The 12415-nt window shown below is 35.6% G+C and overlaps 1 protein-coding gene across 1 annotated transcript in view; it reads right to left on the bottom strand.

The window, feature by feature from the left end:
* The window catches only part of LOC102862704, a 135557-nt gene that overhangs the window by 34735 nt on the left and 88407 nt on the right, over window positions 1–12415 (bottom strand). Inside the window, exons 17-19 of the mRNA XM_006891584.1 lie at window positions 11003–11076; window positions 3800–4010; window positions 377–529 (exon numbers count right to left, since the gene is read on the bottom strand). Of these exons, the coding sequence (XP_006891646.1) occupies window positions 377–529; window positions 3800–4010; window positions 11003–11076 (438 nt within the window). The remainder of the gene's footprint in view (window positions 1–376; window positions 530–3799; window positions 4011–11002; window positions 11077–12415) is intronic.

Here is a 12415-nt window from a genome sequence, read left to right as displayed (position 1 = left end):
TGGGTAGAACAGGGTTTAGGGCTGTTGTACATATGGTCGCTATGAGTCTCAAATGACTCGACGGCACATAACAACAACAACAACATGAGATCAGTCTATATTTATCATATAGAACAGAGATGAGAAGGAGGAGAGAGCAACAGAAAAGCTAGATTAATAGAAACAAAACAATCACAATGTAAATTATAGACATGTTGACAGGCTGTGAAAAATGTAACCAATTTCAGAGAACAACATGTGTAGAAATCATTAAAAGAAAACCTAATTTGCTACCCAAATGTTCACTAAAATACAGTTTTTAAAAAAAATATCAGAGAACCAATTAATTGATGGTGATAATTAATGCTAGTGGCAATATTATCTAAGTGGAGTTTACCTTAATGGCAGCATTAATATCATTAATTGCAGCAAAATTATTGCTCATCTGAAGACAGACCACAGCTCTTCCTTCATATGCTGTGTAACTCTTTGGATCAATTTCCAGGGCAATGGTAAAATGGTTCCAAGCTTTCTGGAATTTTCCTTGGGCCTAAATTAATTTTTCATTTACAAAAAGTAGTAAATCGTCCATATCATGGCAAATGTTTATGATTTTAACTCATTCAATAAAATAAAGTCTTTTGTAAGGGTATATTTATCTTGTACCGAATTTAAGATGCATTAAATAAGAAAGTAAATAAGAAAGCAGATCACACTATGAGTATATTCAATTGATTAATTGCCTCTAAACACTTGGAGTGGCATTTTAATTAATTAAAATAATTTAAATATATGTATTTCTCTGATACCAACCTTGGATAGTAAATGTCATGGCCACCATGTGAAACACCAATACTTCTGAAAATAGCTGCAAACTTTATACTAAGATAAATCTAGGCAAGGATTGTATTTATCATTTTTGGCACTGAATCTCCATTATATATCACATAATATATTAAGTACCTATTAGATAAATGAATAAATGAACTGATGTGTGATATATATATATATATAAATTGTACCAGTATCTGGAATTTTAGGGTGAATCTATTTATCTCATGGAAAATGCATTCAAATCTATGGAGCATCTGTTTTATCAAACTCAGCTCCAACTAGGAAAAAAGAAAAAAGATCAGGAGAGAAACTGGTGAAGACAGTGCAGTCAGAGAATCTCCTAGAGAAAACCAGCTGCTAATGCAATGCTTCTTTGCAGGAGGGCGTGGAGTGGATAAGTTCAGCATGATGCAGGTTCTGTTCTTTCTCATGGGCTTGAAACCGAAATTGCTGGCATCTCAGAAGCTGACTCTCTTTAACCAAGCTGGGCTCAGTGGCTCACTTAAAATTAGGTGGGGGGATGGGGAGGTGGAGAAAGAAACTAGGAAAATGATAAACATAAAAAATAGTACTAGAGAATCTTCTAAGTGGTTTCCTTTTGTATGACTTTTTCATGGATTTATGAACTCTTATAAAAAGATATTTAATTTTTTCTTATTCATTGACCAACAAAACTTCCTTCTATTAATAAATGACATTAAAATAAACACCAATGTCACATATTCATTTGATAAACAAGAGGTCAAACCAATTGTTATTAGGCTATTAGAATACTAAGCTGCAAAGAGCCTCACAGTTTGTTACTGGTGAGGTGTGTTTTGCTCACTTTTCTATCCCTAGTCCTAGGCACACAGAGAATGCTGAATCTATAAATATTTGTTGGAGACATGATCATTGTTTTCCCTGGACAAATATTTGAATGTCTTCTAAATTTTCCCTTTTTTCTCTTCCTGATTCAGTCCGAGTCTTAACACTTTGCCGCAAATGAGGGCTAGGCCGTCCTGCACATTTTAATTAATAAAAAAGGTACATCATTCGTATGAAGTGTACTAATGCATTTATTTGTTAATTACTTAGTAATACATTGAAAAAAATGTGCTTCTAAGCACAGTCATCAATTTCAAAGTGTGCAGCAATGTGTTAATGCGTTTTTCAGCCCTCTTCAGATTAAAACATATCCAATGAAAGGCTCATAAAATGTAACTTAGGTATTACCAGTTAAGAGTTATTCCCATCTTTTACTGGCTCACAAAACTTCTACCCCAATCCTTGCTCAATGATCTAGTTCATCTCGTACCATTTACTCTTTGTCCACAGTGTTCTAATCACTTAGGCTCCTAAGAGGTTCCAACCACTTGTGAGGAATGTACTTTTCTCACAAGATTTCCTAAAAGGCAGTGTTTTCTGACTGGAACACTGTGTTCTAGGCCCAATCATTCCTCCTAATTACTAGTCTTTCAACCCTTAATTTAAATAACACTTTCCCAAAAAGCCCTATCTGATCCCTTCAAAAACAGTGGATTGTCTTGTTATAAGTTGTCATAAAATTGTCATAACACTCCTTTTTATTTTGCTGCACTTAAAATGCTTTTTAATGAAGTAATTATTTGTATGACTATTTGATTTGCATCTCTTGGACAAATAATACACTATCCTTGGGCAAGAACCAAGTGTAACTTGTTCATTACTACCTACATCCATAGGCCTAGGAGAGCCTCAGTTACATAACTATTGAAAGTGATGAGCGATGACAGCAGAACCCATTGCATTACATTCTGCTCCAGCTTCTCTGGAAATCATCTTATCTCTGTTTGCTATTGTTGATTTATCTTATGATCAAGTAAGAGCTAGTTTTATGTTTAACTCTCAGAAGCCAATTGTATTCCTCTTATTAGCAAGTTTTTCGGAATATATCAATATAACCACCAATCCAAACAACCATGTCTAATATTACTTGTCTCAGATAGTCAAACTCACTTATTTTAAATAAAACAAATAGATATGTGGGATCCATCAGGCAAGTTTTCAAAGTACTGAGTGTGAGGGAAGAGTGCAGATTGTAAAAAAAACCTTTGACTCAAAAGATCTTCAACTGACTAGCATATGAGGTCTCCAGGATATCCAGGAAGGCTCTCTGTAATTAACTGAACCCTTGATTTCCACTGCTATTCAAAGGTACTGTCTAAGGAGGAGAAAACAGGACATGGTGGTATAAGCATCTCTGTGAAAGGGCCAGTGGGAGTAAGAATTGCACAAGCCCTCACTACCTTAGAGCAGAAAGCAGATTAAGAGCCTGCAGCTCAGCCCCATGGTGCTTCTGGAGCCATACCAACAGCAAGAGACTTGTTTATTCATTGCTAACTCAGAGTTGTGCTACTGAGAATAGGGATTTATTAGGGAAGTAAGTTGGAGAGTGAGGGAGGCAAATCATATCTCACAATACAGGTCCTAGGTTTTAGCCCAAGTTCCAAGGCATTATTCCACAATTAGCCCAGGCTCTGGTAACTGTTCAGCAGTCAAATCCAAATCATCGAGCAAGAGTTGCCTCACAGCAGTTATAACTCAGCTTCCCTTCAAGCATCTGACAAGAAAAGCAAAACCTTTAACTGTGGCCACATAGTTTCTCCTCCACCACCACCAGGGTCTTGCTCCAATCTCCCTCGAGTCTTGCCACCACAAGTCTTGCTCACTTCAAGAACTGCCAATCAGTATGGGAAGCACTTTTTTTCTTATCCTAGTCACATAGCTGTTGATTTGCAAGACCATGTTGATTTGCAAGATCACTTGTTTACAGTCAAGATAGCTGAAGACCAGAGGGGGAAAGGGTAATGGCTAAAAAAAAGCCAACTTTTGGTAACACCACAGGTATATTATTTATAGTCAAAGAAACAAAATGAATTTACAGTTCTAGTAAAGAAACATATTTTTTTTTACAACTTTCCCCAAAAGTGCTTTCTTAGCCTTAAATGTTGTTAAACAATATTACCTGCAAATTATAGCTTAAACTAATTCTGGCTTTACTGTAAGTTGGATTAAGATGTAAGGCTTTCAGAAAGTCCTTCTGTGCTTGCTTGATGGCCTCATCATGACCATATTCCATGTAAGAATTTCCCCTTCCAACATAGGCGTCCACATAATTTGGATCAATTTTAATAGCCCAGGTGAAGAAATTAACAGCATCCTCAAACTCTTTAATTCTGAAAATAAATGAGGATATTTATGTTTCTTGAACAATTTTCATAGTCCTTCCCCAGAAATCATTTTTAGCAGACATTTTAATTTTTATAAATGATATTTTCTTTTTCCTATCTATCATATATTATTGCAGTACATATTGATAGTACATATATTATATGTACTGTCAAGTTGGAACCAACTCATAGTCATGGTTTTCAGAGGCAGTAAATTATATGGGAGGAGATGATTCCTCTTTATTGTACAGAGCAGCTAGAGGATTCAAATTGCAAACTTTCAGGTTCACAGTACAGCTCCTTACCACTAAGCCACTAGAGTTCACAGGTAAATAGAGTACTCATAAATAACAGACTGTCAGGTTCTAGCCTTTCACAGCAGAATGTATTGGAATGTGATTCAGAAATTCTTTTCCCAGAACTCTTAACATCTAAATGGCATTCCTCTGGAAATTCTATGAACTTTGACAAATTACAATAGTTATAGGAAGGCTTCAGGCCTTTTGTTCATAGGGTCATCGAGTCATGCTCGACTTGATGACAATCAAAAACAACAACATCACTTACCAATATAGAAAAGCAAATGTTATAAAAATCAGAATGTGTTATTTTAAATACATTTGGTACTTTTAAAAACTATGGGATTTTTTTCTTTATAATTTGAAAGAAACCAAATGTTCATCTGTTTAAGTGCTTAAGGTTATATTTTTTATATATAGAAACAAATTCATTGCTGTTGAATCAGAAGCAACTCATAGCTACAGCACTAGCAGATTTTTAGAGGCTGTAAAATGCAGAGGAAGAGACCGCTCATCTTTCTCCTTTGCAGAGGTTTCTGGAGTAAAAATGATGTCTTTGGGTTGGCAGCATAGCTCCTTACGCATAAGGGCATCAAACTGTGGACACTAGCAGAGAATAGAAGGGAAAGAATTAAGCACCATTTATTTACTAAGTTTTTTAAATTCATGGCAAGAGTAAAACTGTATCTATTTTTCCTGTGTTCTTCTCCTTTGGTGGATGCGAGCCTGCTGAAGGAATTAAATATTTGTTCTTGGAATCATAAAGTCACTTCTCCACTTTACTTGCATATTCAGCAATTATGTTTCAATTCTGTTAACCTGCAGAGAATCTAGTTTGTGGTTTTGTTTGTTTTTGACAATGAGGGTAACTGCTTCTTTATCAAATATTATACTAAGGGCTTTTAATCCACTATTTCACTTAAACTTGCCAACAATTTTATAAGCTGGTTACAGTTATTATCTTACAGATGGAAAGAAAATCAAGGCTTAGAAACGATTCTACAAAGCAAATGATGTAGTAAAGACCATACTAAATTTGGACAGAATAACTAGAATTCAAATTCAGCTAAACCTTATCCTAAAATCCATACTCTTCCACATAATCATCAATACACTCTGCACCTTTATTTATAGCTGCAGTTGGTATAGAAGAGAAGTGAACTGATACTACAAAAAAGCAATTAGAAAAGTCTGGAATTCAGGCCTCAGCTCAAACATGGAAATGATACTAATTCTGCAAGTTTGCTATAAGCATCAAAAAAAGAGGATGTGAAGAACACCTAGCCTAGCGAGAGATCCTTATCCAATAAGTAGTAGTAGTAGCAGTATCTTGTTTCTATTTTGTTCATTGCTTCTCAAACAGGTTCTAAATTCAATAATACATATCACACTCTTGCACATTTCCCCCTTATAAAATATAAGAAACCCAGAGCATGTGTTCTAGAAATGATAAGCACTCAGATATTACTCAGCTGTCTTTTAAAGAATGTTTCTCAAACCCCAGGCTTTCCTTTATGTCAATCCCTTGTATTCTATCAAAGCCAATATTCACTGATTTTTTTTTTTCTTCAAACCTACTCATATTTTTACATAATATATATATTACATTAAAGAAATTTACTTTCAATTATAACTTACTATCCCTCCCTGGGAGGTGTAAGTGGTTAATACACTCAGTTAATTACTAAAAAGCTTGATATTAAAGTTTACCCAGAAGCACTCAGAAAAAAGGTCTGGTGATCTAATGCTGAGAAAATCAGTCACTGCAAACCCCTATGGAACAGTTCTACTCTGAATTTTAATGAGTAGGAATCAACAAGGTGGCAACAGGTTAAGATAACAGTCATTTTAAAAAAATCAATAAATAGAAGCTGTTGGCTGATATCAAGTTGATTACAAACCATAGTGATCATATATAAATAATAGGTTGGAAACAAAAGTCAACCCTAAAAAGTAAACTAAAAGCACAGTTAGAAACTGTAGTCTATTCAAAACTATGAACATGAGGGTTGTTCCAGTCGAACATAAGAGGAAGTATTTTTTTTATTTTATTTCATTATTTTTTGAGTGTACTGTCAAATCAGATCTGACTGGTACAGGAGGAGATTGTTCCTCCTTCTCCAGCAGAGCATCTGGTGGATTCGAACCGTGTACCTCTGAGATTGCAGTGCAGCTTCTTGCCACTAGGCCACCAGAGCTCGCCAAGAGGAAGTATTTATTGAAAGTATTAGCAAGTGTTAGGAAGATGTTAAAGTCTACATCTTAGCTAGGACTTTCTTCTTAGAGGGGTAAGAAAATTTGAGAAATAATTCCGTTTAAAACTGAAAGGGAACATAGTTTCTCCCAGTGTGATTCAGAATTTTTGTTTTGTTTTGTCCATACACCATGAAAAAGAATGGAGATAGTAAAAATATTTAATCCGTGTTTTGCAATTATTACCCAGAAGTATTCTAGGAGAATATACAAGGATCAACAGTGAAGCAATAGTAAAACCCAACTTTTAACACAATAGCAAGGGTTAATTAATGTTCACACACACAATCCATTTACCGTCTTCGGAGTTCATCCTCTGGGTTGTTACTCATAAAACAAGAATTCACTTCCCACTAGTAGTTTACAATGAAATTGCACTCCACTTTCTGACAATTGGCCCTATTTGATAAGTAAAAGTTTGCTGAATATAGAATGTGACGATTTCTTCTACAACTGTCTTCTCTCTGTATTACATAAATCTAAATTTAACACACTAAACTCTTAAGAAGAATTAGCTTGTTGTCATTTTGTAGGGAAATGTATTTACCTATTAGATTTTGTTGTGCTCAGTATTTCTACCCACAGGCAGTGAGTAAAATTGTTACTTATAATGCATACCTATATGATCAGGTAACCTAAAATCTCCAGGAAAGTTCTAATTGTCTCACATTTTCTCCATAAATCTTTGAATTGTTCCTAGTATCCTGACATCCAAATTGCACCACACATACTGCCTCTTCAGGCCAAGGGGAGATCAATAGTCTTTTGAGAGTACTTTACCTGACATGTGGTTTATAAAATGTAATTGCACCCTTTGTACAGTATAACCTGCTGAGAAAACTGAAACCATAAAAGGAAGTTCACCATCACATCATTATGGCTTGTGACTGGACTTATTCTCTATGCCTCTCCAGTTATCATACTTTGGGCATATTGTCAGGAGGGCCCAGTACTGAGAAAAGGACATCACGTTTGGAAAGGTGGAGAATCAGTGAAGGAGAGAAAGACCGTCAACTAAATGATCTTACATAGCGACTGCAACAATGGGCTTGATTACAGAGGAGACTGTGAGACTGTCCCAGGATCAGGCAAGATTTAAGGACGTTATATATAGAGTCAATATATATAGAGCCAGCTGAATGGTACCTTATAACAACATCTGGTTATCAGTACTAATGCTTAACAAGAATCTAGTCTGTTCTGACTAAGCAAATAATCACTAAATCTTAAAGCTGTAAAAACAAGTTTCCCTGGATTCAATTCTGATCCAAGATAACCCCATGTGTCCAAGTATGATGTGCCCCCATTTGGTTTTCAATGGCTGAATTTTTTTAGAAGTTGATCATCAGGTCTTTCTAGTAAGGCTCACAATTCATAGGGGATAATGATGAAAACAAAGCCCAGAAGAGATGAGTATGCCAAAGCCAGAGACTGCCCAGGCACCAATAGACAAGAGAAAGGGGGAAAGTACTACTATGAAAATAGGTCATTTTACTGAAGATGTCTGTGTATATTACAATGTCCTGTTGGTTGAAGCTCTTTTTTAAATGACTACACAACGGCTAGCCAGAATATCTGGCAGAGTATACATTCTGTATCTAAGTGATGTGCTCACTGCAACTTAAATTGTTAAGCATCCGTTACAAGAAATATGAGAGATAGCCGTTTTTCTAAAATAATGTGTATTTGTATAAATCTAAATTCATGCATTCATTTACTGAAAGTATAGGATTCTTGTTACACTATCTTATTGGCACTGGACTGAGTGCTGAGCTTGGGGGCCAGGTCATGTCCACAAAGGCCTGTAGCATTTCTCAGATTAATGACATATAGGACCACATGTACCCTACAAAGTTGTACAAATAAACCACAGATACCTCTCCAAACTGAAGAATGTGGCTTGCAGAGCCAAAGAGTATTTTATGCAAATAGAAAAATAGGAAGATAATAAATGTGCTGGAGTAAAAAAAGAGGATTTCTGATTCTAAATAATCATGGTCTACCTCACCGAAATATGAGAAATTACGCATACATACCATGGTTTTGCCGTCAAAGAGATCTAACATTTAACTCTAGCTTAGCACTCTTGGCTCTTGGTGACCAAAGTGAGCAGTAAGTAGGATATTCAGCCTAAGGAATGTGTCTCCTAGCAACCACAAGAGTGAGAAGCAGGGACGTACAAAGGCATACTTCAAAACTCTGCAAACCCAAGAGTTCAAAGATCAAAGCCCTAAAATGGAAAGGGTTTTTCCTTTTAAATAATAATTTTCCAAACAGAAAATGTTATTTTCCCTGCTTTAAGATGTGAATAATGTGCCATAATACATCTAGAACCATATGGCTATATAATAAATATATTATCTGCAGCTTGCCTTGAAAAACAAAAATATATTTTTCATGCAATAAAGTGGAGGAATCACTAAACATTCCTTATAACTAAATTCAGTAAAACTGGTGAAACTCAAAACGCCTAAAATTTGGACAGTGAGTTATCAGGGCTTTACTGCTGATTTAAATTATACTTTTATTAAATGACGATATGGAGTCTAGTCGGCTGAGGGAAGATGGTTACTTGGAATTGCAAAGCAGAATCAGCTTAAGGAGGTTCTGCCGTACAAACCCAGTGATTACATTTCATAAAAGAGATTGTGATACAACACATAGAGAACTTTGCCGGCTCTAATAGCTGCTAAACATAGGAATGAGGCTAAGTGAAATTCTGGAGCCTTTTTCACGTATAATACAACTGCCTCAGACATTTTTGGTCAACACTCAGCCACTAAAGTAAATACATCAGTCATGTTATTCTATCGCTTTTGAAGGACAATCACTTAAAGCAGTGGGTTAGACAAAGGTTGCTAGACTGAAATAGACAATGGTGTTACTATGGTTCTCTGTTTAAAATTAAAGGTCTTAGACCAGCTGAGGAATTCTAACTTGTGAAGACTTCTTGGTATTATATTTAACATACATACACATGTGTTAAACATATATGTGTAATAAAATATATAAATATATATTGTTGCTGTTAATTGTTGTCAAGTCGAGCACAACTCATAAGGACACTATGAAGAAAAGGCCTGAAATCTTTCTATAACTATCACCATTTATTAAAATTCATAGAGTTTCCAGAGGCATGTTGTTTAGGAAGTGGGTGCCACTCCTGCTTCCAAAGTGAGTATAGCTTTATTTTTTTTATAATGTCAAAGTAAGCATCATCTGAATCTTGGCTTTTAAAAAGAAACAGGATAAAATAATAAACACATACAGAAAACCCCAGATGTATTGAATTGGTCACCACTTAGAAAGTATACTATTACTAATATTTGCATTATTCATAAATACTAGTATAGCTTGGGAAAAGTGAGTAAAATAAAAGAGAAGATCTGTGCAAGGCTAAACAATTTCAATATCTTAAAGGTAAATAACATAATAATGACTTTTTTGTAGGTCTGTAACTTTTTATGTAGGAAAAAAATATATACTGTTTCCTAAATAAACTATATCAGATCCCAAGATTTTTCTATAGTCTAATATATATTATACTCTGATAACCAAGTGGTAGTAAGAAGCTGTGCTACAATCCCAATGGCACATGGTTCAAGTCCACCAGATGTTCCATGGAAGAAGGACAGAGATTCTCATCCTGTACCATTTACTGCCTCTGAGACCTACTAAAGAGTTAGATATGGGTTGATTCCAACTTAATGGCACACAACTACAATTACAATCTAGATTATGAGCTATGCCAATTTCCTTTACCAAATTAACTGCACTTTTTTTTTTGTTTCTCATAGAAGAAGTAAAGCTACAAACTATTGTTTGACCAAAGACATTTTACTCATATTTACATTCTGAACTTTTATTGCTTTTAAAAGCCTATGAACAAAAATAACTTTTAGATGTCAACTACACATGGGGATATGTAAGCATTATGATTATAAAAGTTTAACACACACTCACAATTTAATTATCTCAGAGTGTAGCTTAAGTCAATTATCTTTTGTATTTCAGCCTTTGTGATTTGTTCTTTTTCTTCTTTTGCAACTTACTTGTTTTTAAACAATCAGAAACAAGCAACAATGCTTTAAGTAATCATATATGTAGCTGCCTTCCCTTAAAAAACAAAAATCTTCATGAGACTAAAGTCATAAATTTGATCAGTCATTGCCCAAATGGACATTAAGTGATGCCTACTTGTACTTGCTAACTTGCTGAAATAGTTTTTTCAAAAGCAGAGGGTATTAACATTACAGAAGGGTGTGAACTCCATCCTATACAGGAAATACTATGCTATTGGTTTGTATCTCTCTCTACTTTTGTGCTGGCCACTTTCATATCATTTTCCTATTCTAGCTATTGTTTCCTGGCTTATTTCTTTTACTGTAATTAGATAAACTTGGTAATCACACTTACATTCATTTCAACATAAAGTTCACTCCTTACCTATAATGGCACATGGCAGTTGCTTGGCAAAGGTTCACATTAGTCTGGTTTATCAGTACAGCTTGTTTAAAGTCCTGAAACAATTTAAGTTTGTTATTTTTCAATTTGAAACTTTCCTTTGATTGTGCTTATGAGAAATCTATACTTGGACCAGGAGGCAATCATCAGAACAGGGCTAGGAAACACTGCATGTTTCAAAATTGAGAAGGCTATACGTCAGGGATGTGTCCTATGTTCATTCTTTTTCATCTCTATGCAGAACAGATCATCCAGGAGACTGGACTCTATGAAGAGTAATGTGGCATCAGGATTAGAGGAAGACTCATTAACAACCTGTGTTGTGGAGACGACACAATCCTGCTTGCTGAAACTGGGGAGGACCTGAAGTGCTTGCTTTTGCAAAAGGTCAAGGACTGCAGCCTTCAATGTGGATTGAAGCTCAACATCAAGAAAACAAAGATTTTCACCACTGGGCCAAATTGCAGAATTGTGATAGATGAAGAAGAGATTTAGATTGTTAACAATTTCAGCTTGCTCGGTTCCACAATCAATTCTCTTGGCACCAGCAGTTAGGAAATCAAAAGATGAATTACATTGGTACAGTCAGAGACCTCTCCAGGGTACTAAAGAGCTACGATATCAGCCTGGAAACTAAGGTATGCTTGATTCAAGCTTTGGTCTTCACAATTACTTGCTATGCATCAGAGAGCTGGACAAGGACCAAATATGACAGAAGAATTCATGCCTTGGAGTTGTGGTGCTGGAGAAGAGTATTAAACATATCATGGACTGTCAAGAGAACTAACAAGTCTGTCCTGGGTAAAAACAAGCTGTTCCTCGGAAGCAAGGATTTTGATACTCTGCTTCACGTACTTTGACCATGTGGCGAGGAGCAATCAGTCTTTGGAGAAGGATATCATGCTTGGAAGGGTTAAGGGACAATGCAGGAGAGGAAGACCCCAAATGGAATGGATTGACACATGACAAGAGTAATGAGGGAAGGTGTGTCAGAGACAGTAAGATCGACTCATGATAAAGCAGGGTTCCAAGATATCGTGCATAGAGTTGCTATGAGTCATAGTCGACTTGACAGCATCTAACAACAATTATGTCAAGCTAGCAGTATTTGCTGAGGTTTTTTCCCTTAATTTTGTGCTAAGTTGAAAAGTATTTTCATAGACCTTTGAAAAGCTTAGAAACTGTAAACATAGTCTCTCCAATGTCTAACAGAAAATAGAGTTCTGAATTACAGAGTTTGTTACAGACTTGACACTTCCTCTTATTAAATAATCACTTCTCCATGGTCATTTAGTCTCTAGCAAACTTCTTAAACTTTAAATCTTGTAGTTAGTGCACCCACCCTTCACTACACACACACACACACACACACACACACACACACACACACACCCT

This window comes from Elephantulus edwardii, unplaced genomic scaffold (genome assembly GCF_000299155.1).
Source record: "Elephantulus edwardii isolate Elephantulus edwardi_28Jun2011 unplaced genomic scaffold, EleEdw1.0 scaffold00100, whole genome shotgun sequence".
NCBI classification, from domain to species: Eukaryota; Metazoa; Chordata; class Mammalia; order Macroscelidea; family Macroscelididae; genus Elephantulus; species Elephantulus edwardii.
Note: the sequence above shows the minus strand (reverse complement) of the source record. Positions and strands in the feature narration are given on the sequence as shown.